Source organism: Populus alba, chromosome 11 (assembly GCF_005239225.2).
Source record: "Populus alba chromosome 11, ASM523922v2, whole genome shotgun sequence".
NCBI lineage: Eukaryota > Viridiplantae > Streptophyta > Magnoliopsida > Malpighiales > Salicaceae > Populus > Populus alba.
Window position 1 is genome coordinate 8,877,978 of NC_133294.1, and position 25,299 is coordinate 8,903,276.

The 25,299-nt window shown below is 34.5% G+C and overlaps 3 protein-coding genes across 3 annotated transcripts; all 3 read right to left on the minus strand.

The window, feature by feature from the left end:
* Nucleotides 1–833: 833 nt before the first annotated feature.
* Nucleotides 834–1,801, minus strand: LOC118054776 (chlorophyll a-b binding protein 3, chloroplastic). The gene has a single exon (XM_035066464.2). The coding sequence runs from the start codon at nucleotides 1,711–1,713 to the stop codon at nucleotides 919–921; it is 795 nt and encodes a 264-aa protein (XP_034922355.1). The 5' UTR covers nucleotides 1,714–1,801; the 3' UTR covers nucleotides 834–918.
* Nucleotides 1,802–16,145: 14,344 nt separating this feature from the next.
* LOC118054814 (uncharacterized protein At2g34460, chloroplastic) lies at nucleotides 16,146–18,261 on the minus strand. Its single transcript, XM_035066536.2, has 5 exons — nucleotides 18,012–18,261; nucleotides 17,706–17,912; nucleotides 17,493–17,612; nucleotides 16,598–16,870; nucleotides 16,146–16,511 (listed from the first exon to the last, which is right to left on the minus strand). Exons 1-5 carry the CDS (start codon nucleotides 18,144–18,146, stop codon nucleotides 16,347–16,349), a joined length of 900 nt encoding a protein of 299 aa, XP_034922427.1. The 5' UTR covers nucleotides 18,147–18,261; the 3' UTR covers nucleotides 16,146–16,346.
* Nucleotides 18,262–19,495: 1,234 nt separating this feature from the next.
* LOC118054779 (3-oxoacyl-[acyl-carrier-protein] synthase I, chloroplastic) lies at nucleotides 19,496–24,609 on the minus strand. The gene is made up of 7 exons (XM_035066467.2): nucleotides 24,054–24,609; nucleotides 23,292–23,723; nucleotides 22,883–23,056; nucleotides 20,447–20,560; nucleotides 20,241–20,342; nucleotides 20,052–20,118; nucleotides 19,496–19,956 (listed from the first exon to the last, which is right to left on the minus strand). The coding sequence occupies exons 1-7, from the start codon at nucleotides 24,495–24,497 to the stop codon at nucleotides 19,889–19,891; spliced, it is 1,401 nt and encodes a 466-aa protein (XP_034922358.1). The 5' UTR covers nucleotides 24,498–24,609; the 3' UTR covers nucleotides 19,496–19,888.
* Between the last annotated feature and the right edge of the window lie 690 nt (nucleotides 24,610–25,299).

The following is a 25,299-nucleotide window of genomic DNA, read 5'->3' on the forward strand; positions in this document are numbered from 1 at the left end:
GATAGCTATCAGATATGGTTCCATGCCAATTGCAAGAAAAAACTGGTGTCTAAATGAGAGGTTAGGGTTCTCGACTAGAGCGTTGCCTCAGTGACGTTTGGTTTTACATTTTGCAATGTTTTGCAATTTTGCAGTGTTTTTGATGTTGATGATGATACCTTCCCTCTCCGATTTCCAAATGGCTTTACATTCTTGACTCCCGGTGAACATGTAAATAATCAGAGCTGCAGATTTAGTTGTAGTATCTCTTTCATGCTTTCCAATTGACATCTGCCTGAGGATTTGAGCTTGCAATTTAATGCTCCCTGCTCTGAGTTTTCTCCAACTCTTAGTAAAACTTCCACGTAACGATTCCTTTTTGAAATGCGGAGAGATGCAATCCAGGGAAGTTTTCTTAGAGATGTCAATTTAGAGAGTTTACATTTTGAGGAACAAGCACGGAGTTTTTTTCTTTTTATATATATATATATATATATCAAACCATTCATTTGTTCACAAAAGAATCCTCGATTATAGTTGATACAAGTTAGGTTCTTGAATGCCTTCATTGTACCGTGCACTTCAATACCATATATGTATGATATACATCAGAAAACTCACTGTATCTTTGCCGGGGTTGCGTCATTATGATTTAGTGTAATCCTTGGGCCTTTAATTCTGTAATGGATGGTTCCAGCTTGATCCTAAAGAACGTGGTTTCTTTTTCTTGATGCCCCCCCTAAAAACCTAACAAGCTGGTAGCCAACAAAGAAGCACAGAAAGCATGGGAGGAAATCGATTGTCTTTTCTTTTCAAACTACCATACAGATTTATGATTATGCACTTTTAGCACATTTGATTAACATCATGGTCTCATTACATCACAAATTTACATTACAAGACAACAATCCAAGCACAGAAAAACTCTTCTTTGTTAGTTCACTTTCCGGGGACGAAGTTGGTGGCATATGCCCAGGCGTTGTTGTTGACGGGATCAGCAAGGTGGTCAGCCAAGTTCTCCAATGGTCCCTTTCCGGTAACAATGGCTTGGACAAAGAATCCGAACATAGAGAACATAGCCAGCCTACCATTCTTGAGTTCCTTTACCTTCAACTCAGCGAATGCCTCTGGGTCGTCAGCCAGACCCAACGGGTCAAAGCTTCCACCTGGGTAGATCGGGTCAGTGATCTCTCCGAGTGGCCCACCAGCAATTCTATAACCCTCAACAGCACCCATCAAGACCACTTGTGTTGCCCAAATGGCCAAGATGCTTTGTGCGTGGATCAAGCTTGGGTTGCCCAAGTAGTCAAGTCCACCCTCGCTGAAGATCTGGGCGCCAGCCTTGAACCACACAGCCTCACCGAATTTGACACCGTTGCGGGACAAGAGCTCGGGGAAGACACATCCAAGGGCTCCAAGCATGGCCCACCTGGAGTGGATGACTTCAAGCTCACGGTTCTTGGCAAAGGTCTCTGGGTCAGCAGAGAGCCCAGCAGTGTCCCAGCCATAATCACCAGGGAACTCGCCAGTCAAGTAGGATGGGGGCTCACCGGAGAAAGGACCCAGGTATTTAACACGGTCTGGACCGTACCATGGGCTACCAGAGGAAACAGGCTTGGTGGTTTTCCTCATGGAGACACGGCCATTGCCCATGAGCTCAGGGGAAGAAGGGGTGAGCTTCACCGCCTTTCCAGCGAATGAAGGGGAGGAGAGGGCCATTGTTGCTGCTGCCATTGTTTAGCTGATGATGCGGCTTAGCTATTGCAGTGGTGGTTTAGACTGGTGGAGGGACTGCGTAGGCTTGGTGGGGGTATTTGTAGGAGGGAGTAATGCTATTCGAGATTTCAGTGGGAGCGACGAGAGCAGAAGTTTCTTATCTCTTTGGTATCTAAATCTCTCATCTCATTGGAGGCTATAGATTTTGGACTCTATTCTTTGTTATCTTCCTTGGCACTCTCTAAACCACCAGTTGTTAGATTCATTTTCGATACTATAACCAATGCGAACGTTCCACGTGTATAATGGTTTCAATCAACGTGAAGTCCTCGTTGATTTCGTTAATTTTGACAGAAAATACTTTTTTTTTAATATATGTGTTTGTGTGATGGGGAGGCTAGAAGTATATACTAGTTATTTTATTTGTCCTGTATTGCGGGTTGTATTTTTTTTATAGAAAAATAAAATAAATATACATGTTTTTCTAATACATTTTTAACATAAAAAAATCCCAAGTGTTAAAAAAATTATGCAAGTATCAATTAAATAAATCTTATATCATTTGTGTAAATAAATGAAAAAATAATTATCACAATAACTTGAAATAAAAACCTTTGGAAGCACATAATTTGTTAAAAAAAAGGATAAAAAATTAATTCAGATCAACATATGGTGGCGTTGATAAACATTGTAATCTATATAATAAAAGACAGGTAAATCAAAGTTAATCCCGCGGAACTCATGGCCTAAAATAATGAAATTAAGATAACCTAATACAAAATAAATTTAAGATAACCATAAAGTCAATCTTAAAAAAAAAAAAAAAAACAAATGATGAAATCAAAAAAGAATATAAGCTAAAAAAAGGGATGTTAACTTGCAGTAATTCTTCAAACTAGTGACTCGGGGGGCTATTAGACTAGAGTTGTTATATATATGAAGAAAACATAAAGCCGAGTCTCGAACAAATCAATCGTTAAAGAATAAAATAAAAAAAAATCATTAACAAAAGGATCTAAGATTAAAAAAAAAAAAAAAAACAAGAAGAAATTAAAAGAATGAGGATGAAAATCAAAACAAAAAATAAAGTAGATGGCAACTGACACGACCAAAAGATTGATGTCTTCTCCCAAGTGCAGGAGTGTCGAAGTAATAATAACCCGGCAAGACCGGGGGTCGAACCACAGAGAGGTTAATTGTATAAATTATAAATAACAAGACAACAACAACAACAACAATAACAACAACAACAACAACAACAACAACAACAACAACAACAACAACAATAATAATAATAATAATAATAATACTCAGTACATGGCGTTGTTATACCTGAAAATGATCTAAAAGATCGAGTCACAGGTTTCCAGCCTATATACTGAGTTTATGAAAAGATCAAAGAGATAAATTATATAATATAAACAGAATGTAAATAATGAATAATAATAATAAATAATAATAATAGTAATCAAAAGAAGATGAGCAAGAAATTAATCGAGAACTTTGAGATGGAAGATTAATGTAAGGATTAAACAATGATAAAAACAAATGTCAAGGTTAGAGGATCCACTAATGGTATTTCAAACAAGTTATAGTATAAACTCTTATTATTCAATTGGAAACCCACACACAAAGGAGGTTCCAATCGGATGATTTCTCATTAATAGCTCATTATAAATTATTAACATGATCATATTAATTATCTTATTTACATGAACCAACCTTTTAAATATTGTCAGGAATTCATGATGTTAACTGATGTTAACAACAAATCAAGTTCCTTTCATAACCCAGGTGCAGGTAATACCATACAGTTGGGCTATGAGAGTGTCAAGCATTTGTTGTACCAAGTGTTATGCAACATAAATCTAGATTAACCATTTAACAAGCAAGGTATTAAGAATTAGTAAGGTAAAAAGATAAGACATGTTAATATTAAACATTAAGGTCCATGTTGAGTTTACACCATACTTATTCTTACACCATTAGTGTTACCTTTTCACCTTGACATAATAAACTTAACTAAACATAATGAAGAAGAGAAACATAAATAAACACAACAAGAACATAAAGAAAATACAAGTTAACTAAGGAAAGGAAAGGAAATGAAAAACATAAACAAGATATTAATGAAAGCAAAACTTAAAAATTACAAAAAAAAATATAAAGAGAGAAATAAAGAGTATGAACTTGATCTCAACAACCAAGCTTCCAAATACATGGCAAATGCCTCCTTTTATAGGCCAAAATTCAGAATTATTGATTTGATGACTAATTGTTGAGTGGGTGGCCAACTCTTGACTTTGTGAAAATCCTTATCTTCTTGTCTGAATAAAACGAAAATGCTAGCATCAGAACTGAGTCCACTTGAAAACATGAAAGTTGCAGGAAATTATCTTAAAAAATTTGAGGTCATTTGGACTTCTGGAACTCCAGATATGGGCCAAACACTGAACAGTATACGGGCTGCAGGACAGATTCAGACTTCTTTGTTGTTGCTATAATTTGGACTTGAAAACGGCCTTCTTAGATCTTGATGAAAACATGAAAGTTGTAGGCCTATGTCTTACTGAATCTGTGTAAAAATTTGAGGTCATTTGGACATCTAGAACTCGAGATATGACCCAATTACCGAACAGTGTTCTAGTTTGGACTGCATCAACATCTCTTTTCTAAGTTTGGCCCTCTCTTTGTCCTTTCAATTTCCATACTTGAACTCATCAATCAATCATTTGATTTATGTGATAGGCCTGCATTTAAAATGAACATTTACCATATATTAAGGCATTTTATAGTATTAGACTTGTTATTATAAAACATGTTTTAGTTGAGTTATTGATACTTTAAGTGTAAAATGATGATATAAAACCTCGATAAATATGCACTTTTAAGTACTAATCACACCCTCCCCAACAGCTTATTACTAGTCCCTAGTAATGAAAGCGTTAAAATAGAAAAATAATTTACAAATTCCATAAAGCAAGGCATTCATTCATTCAACTTTACTTTTAATTTATCCAGATAAATAAACTCTCTCATTAAATTCATATATCTGCTCAATACCTCTTAAACAAGATATTACTAAACCTTTCTTTTGTGCTCAAAATATCAACATATAGTTATGGGGCTTTACTTGGAAGAAAAAAAAAATTTGTTCCAATGTTTAAGGCTAACTTCCTTAGGTTGGGATTATTTTTTTTTTTCTTTTTCTTTATTTATTTATTTATATACACATACAACTTGAAGCAAATGCATCTTTAACCCATGTAACGAGTTTTAGGCTAATGACTCACAGACCAGTTGGTCTTAGGGCATTAGGTGTTGAGACACCCCTACGAGCTTAGCAACTTGGGTTGCAGATACTGATACATAGATAGTGCAATGTTTGATTCCCTTAAGCTTTTCTCCTCAACCCATGTAACAAGCGTTGGACCAATAGCTCCTAAGTCAGTTGACTTTAGGGTATTAAGTGTTAAAACACCCCTTCGGACTTAATTGCTTAGGTTAGGGAGGCTACGAAACCAAACTTAATCTACCTTTTTATTATCATTATTTTTGGTTTTTGTTTTTTTTTTTTTTTTCTTTTTTGCAAATTATGTATTATCCATTTCCCTTAGTTGTTACCTTTAACAAACGAACATAAATAATGTAATAATCCAATGTGCAACCCACAATCATATGTTAAAGTGTGTATGAAAATGAAGATTTAAAAATACTTGTTAAATGAGCATATGAGCAGAATCAAGCGCGACCAATACGAGAGTTTGTAAACCTGAATATTTCAAGAAGTATTCTGATAGACCCTGTTAAGAATGTTTACTAAGATGCGTCTCAAGAGTCACTTTAACAAAAGAACTCCTTTTACTCTGTCATCTTAGTAACAACAGTTTTGCAAATAGTTTATGAAATAAAAAACACAGTTTTTTTTTAAATATATATTTTTTTAAAATATATCAACTACTACCCATTCCCCCCAACCAAAATGAGACATTGTCCTCAATGTCTTAAGGTAAAAAGATAGAGTATAGAAGACATCACCTGAAATAGCAAACACTAACAAACCTGAAACACACTTAAACAAATATAAGAAACAACAAAACACAATAATAAAACCAAAAGACGCAAATATTTATAGATGAGAAATTGAAAATGCAATCACACCACCTATATGTAGGTCAGTCATAGTCTCACACTCTCTCTCTCTTTATTTATTTATTTATTTATTTTGAAAAAGCATGTGTATGTACAGGTAGTTGTGATTGTGGCTCACATCTTTCCTTGGTTTTACTTCCAAGAACGGCTTAAACTCCCTCTATGGGTCGGGGATAGGCTTCCCATCTAATTTTCTTAAAAACTAGCAAACAGGGTCTTTTTTAGTCAGATTCCCAAGGCTAATTCGAGCATGTTCTTTATGGAATTGTGGCCATAAATCATAAATTGCACGATGCACATCTCCACTAGGGTGCGTCTCAAGAGTTAATAGAAGATTATCTAAAGACCCCTTACTCAGGCCATCCTTAATGAATTGTATTTTATCTTTACAGTTTACAAATACCATTCCTAAAGAACGACATGTCACATTACAAGTCCATCTGGCACATCTGTGACAGACTTTCAGTCGTTTTGCACGATGTTTCTTTGCAAAAGTGCTTTTACTTGTTCCAGGCATTTGTGAAATAAAAGAATTGGAGGACTCACCTGATAATCGGACCTTTACTTCAATCAGCCAATGAATATCTTCAGGAATTCCATGGTTCATTAACAACCTCAATCTTTCACACCTAGCACGGTAAATTTTTGTAATCGCATTCTGAGGCAAAGCGGGAAAATACTTTTTCAATTTTTCAAAAGTGGTGTCCATTTTCAAATGAGAATTGGGGGAGAGATTCAAAGAAATGAGAAAGAGCAAAGAATTGCACAAATATATACACAGATATCAGTTATCATGGGAAACTGAAAGAACCGACTTAAGAGTCACGGAGTACCGTTATCCGCCATTTGACCGGGGTGAGAGAAACTAACAAAATAAAAGTCACACCAAAAAGGAACACAAAAAAAAATGTGAGAAAAACAAAATAATCAACCTTTATCTAAAAGATCATTCAAACCAATGGATTCATTTTCACCAGGAAACTCATCAAAGTAAGCTTTCAAACGATGTCCATTTACCTTTAAAACATTTTCATTCTTTAAATTATCAATATCAAGGGCCCTATAAGGATACACATGTTTCAAAATAAATGGATCACTCCATCTTGATCTTATTTTTTCAGGAAATAAATGGAGTTGAGAATTATAAAGCCAAACTTTTTGACCAATATCAACTTTTTGACAATTTTCACAACTTTTGCAGAATGCATGCGTGTCCTTGAACATGGTGGGCCAATAAAATCCTTTTTGTAAGATTTTTTTAGTCGTCTTTCTTGATGAGAATTGACTCCCACATGCTTCAGAATGACAAAGTTTAATGACACTACTTACCTCATTGTCAGGAATGCATCTTTGAAATTTTTTACCAGGATAATATTTGAATAAGTTAAGGTCATCCCAATAAAAGTTCTTCACTTCGTTCAAAAACTTTCCTTTGTCTTCAGTACTCTAGTGAGCTGGCAAATCTCCTAAAGCAAGAAAGTTAATATTTTTAGCAAACCAAGGCATTGAACTAATAGAAAGTAAGGATTCTTCAGGAGAGTAATCATCGATTGGTGGGATGTTAAATGTCAAATATGTTGTCACTCTTGACAAAAGATCGACATCAATATTTTTGGTGCCTTTTTCATCCGTAATTTCTTCCTGAGAATAAATCATTTGTAAATCTTCAGATTCATCCAACTTAATTTTACTTAAAGTAGATTCAAGTTGATCATGAACTAATTCTTCAATATGATCTACTTCTTGTAAATTATTATCATCTTCAGGCTGCTTGCAAATGTTGAAAATATTCATCTCCAATGTCATGTTTCCAAAAGATAACTTCATGAGTCCATTCCTACAATTAATCAATGCATTAGAAGTTGCAAGAAACGGACGTCCTAAAATAACAGGAAATGAATTACATGCTTCAACAAGTTGTGTGTCTAAGACAATAAAATCCACAGGATAAATGAATTTATCGACTTGTACTAACACATCTTCAATTATTCCTCTAGACACTTTTACAGATCTATCAGCAAGTAAAAGAGTTATAAAAGTTGGTTTTAACTCACCTAGATTAAGACTCTGAAAAACTGAATATGGAAGTAAATTCACACTAGCTCCAAGATCAAGTAAAGCTCTTTCAATTTTATGTTCTCCTATAAAACACGAAATTGTAGGACAACCAGGGTCTTTATGTTTCAAAGCATTATTATTCTGAAGAATAGCACTTACTTGTTCGACTAAAATTGCTTTCTTTTTCACATTCAGTTTTCTCTTCACAGTGCATAGATCTTTCAAAAATTTAGCATAGGAAGGTTCCTGTTTAATAGCATCCAACAAAGGTATATTGATCCTTACCTGTTTGAAAGTTTCAAGGATTTCAAAATTATGATTGACTTTCCTTTGTTTGGTCATGGCATGAGGAAATGGAAGTGCTGGTGGAGAATCTGTCTTTTCTTCACAATGTTCAAATTCAACCCCTTTCTTACCCTCAAAGATTGACTCATCATCTTTCTCACAAGGTTCAAGAGTGGGTTTTTCAATAACCTTACCACTGCAAAGAGTGATGACTGATTTGACTTGATCCATGTGTTGGCTTCCGGAACTACTTGCATTTGCATTGTATTGCCCCTTTGGATTTTGTTGTGGTTAAGATGGAAACTTACCTTTCTCTTGAAAACTGAGAGCAGATGTTAACTTTGCAAGAGTATCTTTAAAATCTGTCATGCCTTAAGCAAGTTAAGTGTTGATTGCCTCTTGCTTTTCAATGAATGCATGCAATGTTTCCTCAAGATTTCTTCTAGGAGGTGGAGCATAAGGAGGTGCATATCCATGAGAATTTTGGAAATTATGGTGTGCTTGAAACGGTGGTTGTGAAGTTTGTGCATTATTGTTATCACTCTTCCAACTGAAATTTGGATGATTTCTCCAACCAGGATTGTATGTTTACGAGTATGGGTTATGATTGGGCTTTTAGAAACTATTTAAAGCATGGGCTTATTTATTTATGGAGGCATTCCTTGAAAGAAGGCAAAGTTGGACAATCATTGGTTGCATGTTCATTTGTTTCACAGATTTGACACACAATGTCTTGAACAGATTTTAATTGACCACTCTTTTTCAATTCTAATGCCTTGACTTTTCTAACTAAATATGCAAACTTAGCTTGGAGGTCATGATCTTCCCTAAGGTTATACATACCTCCACTAGATGTATGAGGTTGGGTTTTCATTGGTGCCTCATAAGTGCCTGTAGTGTCCCAATTTTGTGCATTTTCAGCTAGCAAGTCTAGGTACTCCATTGCTTCATTAGGGTTTTTATCTTCAAAAGTTTCATTACACATCAATTCAACCATTTGCCTATCTTTAGGTGGTAACCATTCATAAAATTGTGAAACCAATCTCCATGTTTCAAAACCATGATGAGGGCAAATATTAAGCAAGTCTCGATACCTATCCTAACATTGGTAAAATGTTTCACCTGGTTTTTTGAGTGAAAGTGGTGATTTTGTCTTTTTGAAAGAGTTAGATACAAGAAAAGCGAAAAGAGAAAACAAAATAAATACTATAATTTGTACAAGAATTTACCTCCCTGACAAGATTATTTTGAGAACTCAATGTAAGGATTAAACAATGATAAAAACAAATGTCAAGGTTAGAGGATCCACTAATGGTATTTCAAACAAGTATAGTATAAACTCTTACTATTCAATTGGAAACCACACACAAAGGAGGTTCCAATCGGATGATTTCTCATTAATAGCTCATTATAAATTATTAACATGATCATATTAATTATCTTATTTACATGAACCAACCTTTTAAATATTGTCAGGAATTCATGATGTTAACTGATGTTAACAACAAATCAAGTTCCTTTCATAGCCCAGGTGTAGGTATGAACCATACGGTTGGGCTATGAGAGTGCCAAGCATTTGTTGTACCAAGTGTTATACAACACAAATCTAGATTAACCATTTAACAAGCAAGGTATTAAGAATTAGTAAGATAAAAAGATAAGACATGTTAATATTAAACATTAAGGTTCACGTTGAGTTTACACCATACTTATTCTTACACCATTAGTATTATCTTTTCACCTTAACATAATAAACTTAGCTAAACATAATGAAGAAGAGAAACATAAATAAACAAAACAAGAACATAAAGAAAATACAAGTTAACTAAGGAAAGGAAAGGAAATGAAAAACATAAACAAGATATTAATGAAAGCAAAACTTAAAAATTACAACAAAAAAAATATAAAGAGAGAAATAAAGAGCATGAACTTGATCTGAACAACCAAGCTTCCAAATACATGGCAAATACCTCCTTTTATAGGCCAAAATTCAGAATTATTGATTTGATGACTAATTGTTGAGTGGGTGGCCAACTCTTGACTTTGTGAAAATCCTTATCTTCTTATCTGAATAAAACGAAAATGCTAGCATCAAAACTGGGTCCACTTGAAAACATGAAAGTTGTAGGAAATTGTCTTAACAAATCTGTGTAAAAATTTGAGGTCATTTAAAATTTCTGGAACTCCAGATATGGGCCAAACACTGAACAGTGTTCGGGCTGCAGGACAGATTCGAACTTCTTTGTTGTTGCTATAATTTGGACTTGAAAACGGCCTTCTTAGATCTTGATGAAAACATGAAAGTTGTAGGCCTATGTCTTACTGAATCTGTGTAAAAATTTGAGGTCATTTGGACATGTAGAACTCGAGATATGACCCAATTACCGAACAGTGTTCTAGTTTGGACTGCACCAACATCTCTTTTCTAAGTTTGGCCCTCCCTTTGTCCTTTCAATTTTCATACTTGAACTCATCAATCAATCCTTTGATTTATGTGATAGGCCTGCATTTAAGATGAATATTTACCATATATTAACGCATTTTATAGTATTAGACTTGTTATTATAAAACATGCTTTAGTTCAGAAGTTATTGATACTTTAAGTGCAAAATAATGATATAAAACCTTGATAAATATGCACTTTTAAGTATTAATCAACAACCCAAATTTTTTTTATTCGATGGTTTAATTGAACAACAAAATAACTTTAACAAAAGAATGAGGCTTAAATTTGACAAAAAAAAAATACATCATAAACTTGAATTGAGGGATGAAATTAAAAACCACTAAATTTTTTACAAAAAGGATTAGAAAAAATAGAAATAAAAAATGAGGACTATATTGGAAAAAATACAACATGACAAATTGGAATTGAAGGATTAAATTGAAAAAAATAATATTTGTATAAAAGAGTCAAAAAACAAAAATTAAAAATCAAATGAATAAGGATTGAAATTGAAATTGAAAATAACAAACATAAAGAGGACTAAGTTGTATTTTTTTTTAGGGGAGGAGAGAGAGAATAAGAGAAAAAAAAAGGCTCACTAATGACAAATCATCACACCTTCATTGATAAGCGCTCCACCAAGAGAAAGATGATGTAGTGGTGCTTCTTAACAACACGGTGTGTTTTGTCCACTAGGAAAGCATCACATACCCGTGTATAGCACGCAATAGTAACTTTTCCAATTTTTATATTAATTAATTAACTTTAAGAGACCAAACTATTAAATGATGCTATCAAAATAGGCTTACGAGCATGTTTGCCTTTAAGCTGAAAAACCTTTATTAAAATACTTGTCAAACAAATAAAACCTAGCTTAACTGACTCGAAGCTAAACCGATTGAGTTAAGCTGAAATCAATGGTTTGATTATGAACCAAACCCAAAACTTTGGTTTAACCTGAAACAAACCCAAAACAAAGTAAATATCCAAAAGTAAATATCCAAAAACAAATTCTACAAAAAAAACATGAAAAACATAAAATTTCTTTGACCCAAGATGATTTAAGTAAATTGTAATTATGAATTAGTCTATAACCCAAGATGATTTAAGTAAATTATAAGGTCTTAAGACATATTGTTTTACCCTGAGTAAAAATTTGAGGTCAATCAAAAGTCGGGAAGGTCCTAAACATAAAGATATAGTGTCGGGTCAGTGCGATAAACCAAAATTTATCTTTTTTATAAAAAATATGCTTGGAAAAATTTTAGAATTTGACTGTATACAACGATATATTTTTTTTATTTTTGAAATGTTTTGAAATTTTTTTTAGGTATTTTAATACTGGATTTGTATTTTACAATGTAATTATACAACCCAATATTATGCAAAATGGATAGAAAAATATTTGAGAAAATCACAATTTTTTTTAAAGGATTTCTGAATTTTTTTTGGAATTTTTTCTTATTCTTTTTTAAGAGAAATATATAATATTATATTATATATTAATTAAATATTATTAAAACAGATGTGTCATGCTGGCCCAAATAACTGGCCAGGCATAAAATAAAACAAGTGGGCCGATATCGGCCCAAAACGGTTGGGCCAGTTCTTCCTTTCTCTTTTTTTGGGTCAGGCCAGACCAGCCAATTGGGTGGGCCATAACTGGCCCGGCCCAAATGCAATGCTAATTATTTGCATAAACATGAATAGTTATTGTTCACATTCTGCATGTAACCAAACGGTTGCAAAAGCTGCAGACGAGCAGAGGAGAAGGCTACCGAGTGCGGTGGTGATCTGACCACGGAGGACGTTGTGCGGTGGTGAGACAGGTGGTGGAGTTGGATGCCTGAGTTGGCTGGAGCGAGATGAAAGAAGGAGAAGCAAATCTGTAAGGGGAGAGGGACCGATGGTCGCGGTGGCTGTTCTTCCACTGGTGTGGATTTGGGTTCGCAGGGAGGCTGCGTCGCCTTATGTTGATGGAGAAGAAAGGTGTCTGTGGGGTCTTTAGGGGCTGAAGACACGGTGGAGTGAGAAGGAAGGGAGGAAGATGTTGTAGAGAAAAAAAAACTGGGGAAGAGGCTGGTTTTCTCTTATTTTTGGACCCGATTTTCTCCTCCCTCAAGCCATGAAATGCACCCCTATTTATAGGAGGTGGAAAAGGGACATTTTCTCTTTAATGGTGCCAAATCGTGGCTTTTGGTTTGGTTGGTAAGCATCCCAACCGTTGGTTCAAAATGTGCATCGTGAGTTGTCAATTCTACAGGAAAAAGGCTGCCTAATTTGGCCACTTTAGGCCGGCGTTAGGGTCGGTTTCATGTTAATAGGCCTGAACGGACTATACTCGGGAATAGATGGATGTCAGGTGACCATTTTGGTGCATGATTTGTCAATTTTGGTGGACATATAAGGTATTAAATGCACCTTAAAAGCATAGTTTTGAAACCCCACCCGGTTATCGACCCGATCTAGTGATCGGGTCATGGGTCAGATGGGTTGACTTAGGTTGACCCGGGGCAACCCAAAAAAAATATTTTTAATTCATTCTTATATAATTATAATATTTTTTCTATATATTTTTTTAATTCATTCTTATTATCAATACATTAATTTTTTTTAACAAGAAAAACAGCCACTCTAAATTCCCTAACCCACCGTTTCACACATTGTTTTTGTTTTTGTTTTTTTTAGACATAAACTATCTTGAAACTTTTTAAAAGCACTTCTCTTTCCCTTCCTATGTGTTTTGATGATCGTGGGTTTACTTCAAAAGTCAGAACACATAAAAGTTCTTATCATCACAAATTCAAACCCTTTTAACAGTAAATATCATCAGCCACCATAAAGGGACTAAACTATCAAAGTTTTTCTTTTGTTACGGGGAAGAGAAAAAGAAGTAGTGGTGATCATAACAAGACCAAGTGCACTTTTTCTTCGGGTAATTTATCAGTTCTCTTGCTTCTTTAAATGATTTTGGGGTTGTTGAGAAAATGGTGGGAGATGAAGGGAGTTTTGAATCTTGATGATTGAATCAAGAACTGCTAATCGATGCCCAATCAAGAACTGTGAGTTCAAAAAAAGGCAAAGAACAAAGAAAAAAGAGAGTGAAAGAAGGAGATTCGTGGAAAGAAACAAAAGTCTAACCTTATTGAAGGGATCAATAGTCTTCTGCTCTGCAATTTGCGATTGAAATTGTTTTTCTGTATTAGGTTTTCTCTGTTTGTAATTGCAGGCTTGCAGCAATTCTACATCAGTGTATCGTTTATCTTGTCGTTCAACCTCTATGCATATAAAAACAAAAATAGGTCGGGTCTCAGCCGGGTTTACTCGGGTCAACCGAGTTTTGCCGGGCCAACTCCCAGGCGGGTTTTTTCTTAGACCCGGACCGGTCCCATGCCCGGGTCGGCCGGGTCCCGAGTCGACCTGCTAGACCGGTTCGGGTTTCAAAACTATGCTTAAAAGTAGCTCTTTGCGCTGTCATTTTCAGCAAAAATTTAGGGAAGACAATGAACAGTGATAAGACGACGCGTCGTCAGGTCTTTTTTTTTTTAAATAAGAAATGGCGTCGTTTTCGATTAAAATTAGGGATTTTTACTGATCTTCAATTTGGTCATTCATCTTTCAATTTCTTTCAATTGAATCCCTAATTGACCATAAACTTCTGATGTAATGCAATTAAGCCCCTAATGAACTTCAAATAGAATCTCGAAGTTACGCGCTTTTTACAATATGGTCCTTGGTCTTGGAATTATGCAATTTAACCCCTAATTGACCATTAAACTTTCAATGTCTTCAATTTAGCCCCGGTTTTTGTCAATTAAGCCCCTAAAGTGTAGCGTCTTTTACAGATTGGTCCTTGGCTGGCAATTTCTTCAATTTAACCTCTAATTGACTCCAAAACTTCAATTTTCTTGCAATTTTGCCCCTGATTTCAATCAATTAACTTGGAAAAAAATTAAATTTGGTCTCTTAAAATTTCAATCTTCTCAATTAAGCCTAAATTAAGCTCCCAAACTTAATTTTTCACTAATTATGCCCCAAATAAAATGAATTTGACCCCTTTAAAGTATAATTAAGTCCTTGTACTTAATTAAATCCTTCAATTGGACCCAAATTAATTCTTAAACATAATTAAAATTTAATTTGGCTCATGATTAAATCAAATTGGCCTATTAAAAATTTAATTATGTCCTTGGACTAAATTTTTATGCAAATTCATCCAATAAGGATTTAATTTGACCTTCAATTTGTATTTTTTTCTCTATTTTTTTGGCATAATGGGGTACAATTAGGCCTTAAATTTCTTCTAAAAATTACAGCTGGATTCCCCGGCCTGCTTTCTCCATGTTGTCAGCCTTTATTTTATTTTATTTTATTTTTTATTTTGAAAAAAAAAATTGATTTTTAGGGAATAACCCAAAATTTTGTTATGATAGTCGGAAAGGTTCAAGTTTTGACTTAAGAGTTTTAGAGGAAAGAACAAGATTTTAAACCGTTCATTTTATTTATATGAATAATAAAGCATAACCAAGGTTTGTTGAAAAACTCATTTCGTATGGAAAGGCATTACTTACCAATCTACATTGTGTGCCTATGATTAGAAAGGGTTTTATTTGACATGTAACACTTTGGCTTTTGGTTATAAAAGAAAAAGGTATTTATAGGCTTAATAGGTGTTTAAGAGATCTCATGACTAAGACTTTTTGATCAAGGGATTCCTAGACCTTTAGATTTACTTTACAAAATAGTTTGTCGTGCCCTTAGTGTCGAGTTTGGACTTCTTGTCTTAGTTTTTCTAATTAAAAAGGGTTTTATTTGACATGTAACACTTTGACTTTTGGTTATAAAAGAAAAGGGTATTTGTAGGCTTAATAGGTGTTTAAGAGATCTCATGACTAAGAATTAATAGTGCTCGTTCCCAAACTTTTTGGTCAAAGGATTCCTAGACCTCTGGATTTACTTTACAAAATAGCTTGTTGTGCCCCTAGTGTCGGATATAGCTTGTCGTGCCCCAAGTGTTGGATTTGGACCTTTTGTCTTAGTTTTCCTATTTTAGTTTTGAACATTATCACTTTATTCGCTATTTTGCAAGACATGCTTAAAACTTTTAAATTTTTTTATTTTTTTGTTATTTTACAAGACATGCTTAAACTTTTGAATTTTTTAATATTTTTAGCTTAGTTTGGACACTTTTGATCATTGAAAATCATTTGGTATATTCTAGCAGTCGGATTTCTTTTCTAATCCTCATCTTAGTTAGGGTTCATTCTCTAAAAATTTACTAAGCTTAATGAGATCACTAAAGATAATTTTCAAGTATCGTGAGAAAATTATCAAAGATGGTCACATTTACCATATTTTCAAAATGATCTCTCGTAATAACGATTTTTCAGAATATATTATTAGAAGCAATACACAAGGAAAAAAAAACCCTTTGTAGCCAGGAGGTGAGGACCCGACCCTAAGTCATCATTTACAGACAAAAAGCTAACTTCTTTTAGAGACCAAATAATGACTCAACCTCTATATCTGTTGTTTATTCCGTAATGAACACGGTGCTAAAGCATGTGAAAGTTATAAACATTATAGTCATACTCCTCTGGCCAAGCAAACAAAATTATAATATCTTTGCATCAGCCATCATATATAGTTTATCTGCTCCTGCATTACAAGTTTAAGACACAGGAATTATAATGCTTCTGTTATGAAACGGTCACTTTTGCTTAATAGAACCAAAAAGATCCTCGTATGTACGCTTAGGAGCGTCAGCACGGGAGACTATTTCCACGACTTTGTAAGATGATTCCGGAAGACCTAGTGCCTCAACAGCAACTTCCGCAACCAGATCCCTTGATATGGTACCGTCATAAAGAGTGTCCTACAAAGAGAGGGGAGGGTATAAATTTGCTCACGGCAAGAGAGAGCATGAATCACTTCAGAAAGGCTTTAAACAAATGTATTTACCTCTGGCTCCATTACAAGATTTCCTGAGGGTGGTTCATTTCTCAAACCACCTGGTCTAACTATAGTGTAGTTTATGCCAGACTTCCTGATGTAATTCTCTGCCTGAAGCTTCGCCACTAGGGTCAGCCCAAAAATATTGAGAAAAATGTAAGCTGGATTAAGTATCTGTCCCATTGCAGCTCCATTGACTAAAATTGAGCTTATTAGAATGAATCTTTTCACACCAAGTTTACGGCAAGCTTCGACAAGGTTCACAGTGCCAAGATTATCAACCTGCAACCACGTACTCTTCATAAGATTGACAAACAATGACATGGGAAAACTGCAACACTAAACTATTACATATTGACAGCACATGCAGAGCTCCAATTTCCAGATTACATGTTAACATAATTGATGTTTCCTTTCAATGTCACAACCAGGATAATGACTAACATTCAAAAATCCGCACCCAGATATTTCCACCTAAAATCAGATAAAGATGCACTTAACAGAGAACTGATCCAAGAACTTAGATTGCGAATAAGTTCATGATAGAAATCTGTTTCAAGCAGGAAAATTTGCAGTCCTCCATCTTCTCAAAACATCTGGAATATAGACATAAACATCCCAACAGATGACCTAATGACTTGAGGATTAAAGTGATAGATAATCGTACTTGATAGAAATGCTTCACATAAGCAAGCCCATATTTGCTTTTTTTCTATAGGTGATAAAAGATGAATCAAACATGACACCTTTCTAAATTTTTAATGATAAATAACAATGGCAAACAACCTTCATTTGAATAATTAATCAATAATCAGCTGAAGCACATAAAGCATTATTAGCTTTTGACATGTTTTTTTATTAAGGCCAGAACAGAATAATTAAAAATCTAGAACCAACTGATCACCTTCCATGGAGCAAACAAGTTCCAGCCAGGTCGAAACCCAGTGGCACATATTACAGCCTCGGAATCATCCCCTATGGCCTGTACTAGCTTGTCAGACCCCTCAGTTACATCGGCTGTCACCTAGAATAAGAAAGCAAAAAAAAAATACACAATGAACCCAGTTCAAATTTGAGTGTGCGCAAACTGTCAAGTGTTTAAAGCAGGAGTACAGACAATTTGAAGAGATGGGTTGTGTTCAGAAAGAGCAGTTTTGGCCTTGTCTAAATCCCTGACACCAGCCTTGACCTCAAAACCCTTGGCTAGAAGCTGTTCAACAATCCTTTTCCCAGTACTTCCAGTGGCTCCAGCCACAAATATTTTCTTCTTCTTCTGATTCACATTCTCTTTAGCTTCTTCCGTAATTTCATTTCCACTTTCCATCTAATAAAAAAAAAAAAGTTGTGATAAAAGCAGGGAATACCAAAAAACCATGTAGTCCATCAAGAAACTAAATTGTCTAAGCAATGTTTTAGTGTTTACCTTGATGGATTTGAGGGATTGAGACTTGGGAGGTTTGGGGGATGTGGTAGAGAAGAGAAGAGGGTAACGGTGGTGATGGTGATGGAGGCGTGGTGCAGAGAGAAGACAAGTTTTTATGATCAAAGCAGTGGCCATTAGAGCACGAAAAAACAGATGGATTATCCTTGGCTTGCATCTTGAAATTGAAATTACCTTTTAACCATCCCAACAGCTAATTTAATTCCTTTGTTTTTTTTTCACTTACCTTTTTACCTCTTCTGCCTATCCTCCCAATAATGCTTTGACTTGTGAAAAAATAAAGACATTTTGTACTTTTCTTTTGATTTCTTTTTAACAGTAACACTGTTGAAAAAATGTTTTGCCGACATGATCACTATTAACTTTTTTATAACAAAATTGATATTCATCACCACATCTTCTACAAGTATAAAAGCCTTATTTCTCTTTTTCTTCACCAATACTCTTTATCATAGATAGATGACATGCTTTGCAATGAAATTTCTTTTTATCATAGATATTCAGTTTCTAATTTGGTCATTGAATAAACTTTCAGCTCTAAAAACGATTCAATGAATGCTTTTAAATGATGGTATAATGCACATTCAACTAAAATAATTATTTGTCTAAAAAAACATTTTTTAATTATTAAAACAAGTTAACAAAAAAATATTAAAATAATATTCATATTTTTGTGATCAAAAGCTAACAAAAAATGAAAAAAGTGGTAAAATTATATTTAACATACATTTAAAATTTTTTAATAATAAAACACCAAATTTTCATGAAGAATTTATTATTATTGTTATTGTTATTATATAAGATATATAATAATTGGAAAAAATACTATTAAAATTCAAAAAAAGATTTATAGATAGTACTTAAAAAATGTCACCGAAGAGTAAGTGAAAAAACAAGGAGGAAGTGAAAAAAATAAAATAAAATAAAAAGGCCAAGCCCAGAGCTTAGCCTGCCCATAGCAAGCCGAGAGCTTGCGGGTCTGGAGGCCTGGTCATGCACTCAACAGCGCTCGAACGCGCCTCTGCCACGACACAGAATTGACACAGAATTGTTATAAATCTGACTTAAAAAAACATATTAAGGTTCTTGTACAAAAAATATATTCAAGAATCTGCCAATTCTTTTAGGGTTGTAGAGTAATTCTAGTTTTATACCAGGGAAGGGTCATGTCCAGTTACTCAGGTTCCACGCTGCACTATCGGTACTGTACCTCTGGTGTGTATTCTTGCTCCTGGTAAGTATGCAATATACCTAAACAAAATTGGGTATGGAGCAAATGTAGAGCACCTGTTTTTGAGTGGAAGATTTGTCCACGTTTGGACAATCTGGATGTGAAGAACCACATCCAATGGAAGTATGCAACAACTTCGCAAGGGATCCGAAGGCTTCTGAGGAACTCTTTTGGAAACCAGAAATTCCTGTATGAATCTGAAGACAGAATTAATTTAAACCCTTCTACCAGGACAGGTGAAACCATGCATGCATTCCATTTACATCAGTTAAAAAGGAACGTGACAGTACTAGAACAGAGACCCTCGCAGACGTTCATTTATCTGCTGCACAACTCAAAATTCAAAACTGAATGAAATTACATGCCTCTTACTTTCTAAAAGTTCAATAAACGCAAAGAAAAATGAAATTTCATTGAGAGAAAAGATCCATAAACCTTAGGCTGTAGTTCAACTCAAAATTGACAGGAAGATGATTATTACGCAGCAACTTGAATTAGAAGATGGGGACTCATTGACTAGTGAATTAAGCATATCCCGACTAAGCAAGACTTATCACTACAAGAAATCCAGACAAGCTGGATGCTCGGGGCTTGAATGCATGAAAAGAAATGCAGAAAGGTCAGGTGCTCAAGGCTTGAATGCAGAAAAGGCCACGACCGAGTTGTGTCCACCAAATCCAAATGAATTTGAAATAGCTGTAGACAGACATGGTTAAAGCCAGCAATTTCAAACTCTGGATTAAAGCAATTGAAAAATCAAAATTCCACAATGAAAGGTTTCGCCATCTTACCAACATTCACTGCATGTTGTTGCTTTTTGTTGGCAACAGTATCAAACTCAACTGAGGGCTCTGGATTCTGCAGTCAGAAAAGAATACACCAAGAGGGTAGTCATTAAACAATCTAGTTGAATTAACAAGCAAACACCTAAAGAACCACAAAGTTATGCACTTATAACTTGGAAATGATCTGACACATACAAATTGGTTAATACTAGGATGCAGCCATCCTGTTGTTATGGCCTTCACAGTTGCAATAGCTTCCAAACCTCCAGAAGCACCAAGGCAATGTCCAATCATAGACTGAAACAAAATGAACAAGCATGTAACATCAACAACCCATTGGAAGAGAACATCATCATAGCCTTCTCTATTCCAAACTTGTCAACAAGAGGGAGGGAGATTACCTTGGTTGCATTGATTTTGATCTCTGAAGTGTTCTTAAATACCTTCTTTATAGCATTTATCTCAGCAAGGTCACCAGCAAGAGTGGAAGTTGCATGTGCATTTATGTAGTTAACCTGAAAAATTAATGCACTAGATTAATCTGCCAGCGATACCACCATCACCAACAGCAGCAACGACTGCATTCATTTCCTTTTTCTTTAAGAAAATTATAATGGCATTAAGCAACCACATCTAAGGACTAAACCAATATATGCTTTCCAGCTATTCAGGACCCCATGAAAACATATTGATGAAAACATATTGAAATTGAATTCTTCTGTCCTAATTTATGCATTTAGAACAAAACAGATTTGCTGTGAAATGAATTTACTAAATGAAACATTTTGCATAATTTTAATGTAATTTGCCAATTCATTTGCAAACTGATCACGCTTTAAATCATTCAAGTATGTATTCCACAATCTCCTTTACTTGTATCTCTAATTCAATAGAGTAACATTGAAAATTCAACAACAGATTTTTACTATACATTCATAAATTGGAGTACAGAAGAAGGGAAAGATTCCACCACTGAGTGCATGAACTTGTTGAGATTCATCAACAACTACTATATCTCTAGCTTTTCTCTGTGTCTCAGCTATCAAACCACATCCAATTAAGTCCTTATTTAGAGGGATAACCACGCTTTTATCCATAAACTTTTTCATCATTTTCATTCAAGTCTTTACACATCAATTCTTGAGCATTTTAAACTATAAAAAACATTTACAATTACACATATTGTTCCACAAACACCCTCATGAAGAGCTTTCAAATCATCGTCATTCCATTGATCAAAAGGGTATTTGCGGAAGAAAGTGCTAAATTAGAAAACTTCATATAATTTAGATATGCAAATAGGAAAAACTAGAATCGACAGGTTTAGAATACAAATCTTAAAAAAGTTAAGGAACCAAGGAGGCTATATCCCTTAATCAGATGTATTTTATTTCCCATTCCCGCTAATGTGAGAGCCGACTTTGCGATGGTAACCTAAGAAACCAAACACCACATCATCCACTCATAATTTTAGAAATATAATAATAAAAACTTCCCTTCTCTCCTCTGAACTCGTAACTTTCCTCCATTTCTATCTGCTGAAATTCCTAATTTCCCAAGCATAAAAATCCAAACAGATACAGGAAAAAAACCCAACTCTAAAGTTCTTCTCTTCACCATCATTTCCCCTTCTACCACCAGCACTTTAGAATCTTTGTATACATCCAAACACCAAAAAGGCAAATTATAATCCATAGTATAAATTCAAATATAAACACATCCTACAAATGGCTCCACTCACATAGCCATACCCTAGCATCACAACCAAACAGATTTGTTTTAGAACATGCTTAATCCCCATTGTACATGTATCAATAAGAGCTAAATAAAATCACAAATGATCAACAAGAGAAATACAGAACCCAAAACAACAACTTTACAGGCACGTGAATAACAATATCCTATCCAACAATGGGGTTTCTACATTTTGAAATGAAAACTCATGGTGAAAGCTTTTAAAAATTTATCAACCATGAAAGAGTGTGCATGAGAACCTACTTAGGATAATAAGACATTCTCTTATGGGAGATAAAAAGAGAAGGGGCAGGGTCTCAATACAGATGCACTCAGAAAAGTAAAGAAACAGAAATTTGGATTTTAAGTTAATTTTAAACTATCCACATCTTGAGAGAGGAGAGAGATCTATATCCCAGCAGAGTAAGTAACCAACAGGAATCATCTGATGTTCTTTTTTCTGTTTTCTTTTTCTTTTTTTCTCTGTTCTTTTTTGTCCCTTTTTTGTTCTAATTTAAAGTGGTTAAAAAGGCATTTGGTATTGAAGGTAGTTTACTTGGATTTTTGCCTACAGAACAAAGGTGAGAGCAGCTCCAACAACCCCAACAGAGAAGTTTTGAGTTTAACTCTCCACCCATACCAGCAACCTGCCAACACCTCAGGACCAAAAGTGTCCCTGCTAATTTGCTGGTGAACATGGTATGGTAGGAGTACACGTGATCAACAACTAGTTGGCTATGCTGAGAGCTCTGGACTTTTGTATAACTTCTAGTTAATGTAGGAGCTCCTATACTCTGGTATTAAAATTGTTGATATTAAAAGCATGCAACTTAGCACCTTCTATTTACTCTAACGTGCATTGATCCTCATCACATACATAATGAAAGTTAAAGGAAACGGACTTTTGGAGATAGCACACCCAATAATTAAATGCATACCAAAGGAAACAACTCCACCAGATAGCTTAAAAAGACCACAGTGCTAAAATATAAAACAATCTTGATATATTCCACCACATTAGTACTGGCATAAAAACATAAAAAACAAAACGCGAGACCACACACACACACAAAACGAGGATAATCATCAGAAAATAGAGATACCTCCTCAGGAGACACGCCGGCATCTTCAAGACTTCTCTCAATGCATGAAGACACCCCAAGACCATCAGCTCTTGGATCAGTCATGTGATAAGCATCACAGTTAACAGCACCTCCCAGGTACTCAGCAATGATTGGTGCACCTCGTTTCATTGCATGTTCCAAGCTCTCCATTACCTGCCAGAAAAAACCATACAACTCCTTTCAAATAACTTCCAAAATCAACTTCATAGTGCAATCTTATTAAATTATGAACATTCAAGTAGAACTTCATTCCATCATTTATGATGTGCAGGCACAATATTAAAAAAGGGTATATTTGACTGGAAAAGAAAATTAAAAAAAAACAGATGAAGAAGCTTAAAATCTAACAGATAATCCATCCTTAGCACGGAAAAAGACATGAGCTCACCAACACTCCTGCACCTTCACCCATAACAAAACCATCTCGATCTCTGTCCCACGGCCTAGATGCAGTTTTTGGATCATCATTTCGTTGTGATAAGGCCCTGCATGCAACAAAACCTCCCAAACCAATAGGAATGATAGCAGCTTCTGTTCCACCAGCAATCATCATATCTGCCTCACCTCGGCGAATGTGATTGGCAGCAGCATAGAAGCAATAATTAGAAGTAGCACAAGCAGTTGAAATCGAGTAATTTGGACCCATGAAACCAAGTTCAATTCCAAGCAAGGCAGAAGCCATGTTTGTTATAGCATAAGGAATAAAAAATGGGGTAATTTTTCTGTGTCCTTTCTCAATTAAAGATTGAACACCATCAGAAAAGACTTGAAGACCACCCATCCCTGTTCCAACAAGCACACCAGCTTTCTCCTTATCAATCTGCAAACATACATTACAACAATCAGAAGCAAAGTACATATACCAAATCCAACGAACAAATAAACAACAACAAGCCAAACCCACGTACCATTCAATTCAAAATAAACTTAAAAGCATAATTTAAACTATCAAGAATAATATCTTCACAGTTTTCGTAGAGACACTCAGTTAATTATATAAAAAAATACTTAAATTTGCCAATAAAAACAATCATCAGATAAAAAAATACCAAACCCCCCACGAAGCAAAACAACGAAATAAAGAAATCCAAGAAATAAAAACACAAAAGGAACCAAACTGACAAGAAAACAAAAACAATTCAGGAAAAACCTTAGATAGATTATTCCCTCCAAGATCCGCATCTTCAAGAGCCTTCTTGCCAGCAACAATGCAATACCTCAAGCAATTATCAAGCCTCCTATCATTTTTTCCATCAATATAGCCTTGTGCATTAAAGCCCCGGATCTGCCCAGCGAAGCGGGTAGGAAACTTAGAAGCATCAAAGCGGTCAATGGTTCCAATCCCACTTTCACCAGCAAGCAATTTGTCATAATAAGCATCTACGTCATTACCAAAGACAGAGACCAATCCCATGCCCGTTATGACAACCCTCTTTTTGGGGTCTTTCTCTCGTTTTGGAGCTGAAACGGTGGAGGATGATGATGCTTTGATGAATGAGATTCTTTCAGGTGGGGGCTTTGTTGCATTGTGAGATTTTTTGTTAAGTGGGTTTAACGGAGATGAAGAGAGATATTGAGATTGCAGGGCTTCCATGGCAAACTCTGGAGTTTGAGAGAAGAGGAGAGTGAGAATTTGAGAGGGCGATAACAACGATGTTGTGTGTTTGTGTTAGGTGTCGAGAGTGAATTGGAGGTCGTTGTAGGCTCCGTTTCTTTGCGGGAAGTATTTTTTAAAAAATAAATTTTGAGAAAGTATTTTTTCATGTTTGGCAATGTTATGTAAAATAAATTAAAAAATATTTTCCAGTATTTGATTGTGTTAAATATTTTCCAGTATTTGGTTGTGTTATGAAAAATAAACTGAAAAATAATTTATTAATGAATTAATTTTTTTTTCAAGTTTATCTAATATATATAAAATATTTAATCACTTATAATAAAAAAAATGAAATCTAAAAAGTATTTATAATGATGAATTTTTTTTATTATATCCTATATTTATACATAGCTTATTAAAATAATGAGGAACAAATCTTACAAATTAAAAAGTTGAATGAGAATGAAATTGAAAAAATATATATAATTTCATAAATTATCTCAAATAAAATAAATAATAATCAAAATAATAGAGATCAAATCTAAAAAAATTTAAAAAAAAATGAAAAGATGAAGAAATTAAAATAATAATAATCAATATTTCATAAATTGTTTCAAATAAAACAAGTAACAATCAAAAGAATGAGGACCAAATTTGATAGATAAATTTTTTTAATAAAAATATGATAAGAAAAAAGCAAATAGCAATTATAAAAATAAGGACCAAAGTTAATATAAAAATAAAATTTTAAGAGATGAAATTGAAAAATAAATATTCAAAACAAAATATATATACCATC

Coding starts and splice junctions, on each gene's coding strand:
- LOC118054814 (XM_035066536.2), bottom strand. CDS start 18,146: ATGGCCACTGCTTTGATCATAAAAACTTGTCTTCTCTCTGCACCACGC. Junction 17,913..18,011: donor AATCCCTCAAATCCATCAAG/GTAAACACTAAA, acceptor TTTTTTTATTAG/ATGGAAAGTGGAAATGAAAT. Junction 17,613..17,705: donor ACAACCCATCTCTTCAAATT/GTCTGTACTCCT, acceptor TTCTTATTCTAG/GTGACAGCCGATGTAACTGA.
- LOC118054779 (XM_035066467.2), bottom strand. CDS start 24,497: ATGGAAGCCCTGCAATCTCAATATCTCTCTTCATCTCCGTTAAACCCA. Junction 20,119..20,240: donor ATCCTAGTATTAACCAATTT/GTATGTGTCAGA, acceptor TTCTGACTGCAG/AATCCAGAGCCCTCAGTTGA. Junction 19,957..20,051: donor ACAACATGCAGTGAATGTTG/GTAAGATGGCGA, acceptor GTCTGTCTACAG/CTATTTCAAATTCATTTGGA.
- LOC118054776 (XM_035066464.2), bottom strand. CDS start 1,713: ATGGCAGCAGCAACAATGGCCCTCTCCTCCCCTTCATTCGCTGGAAAG.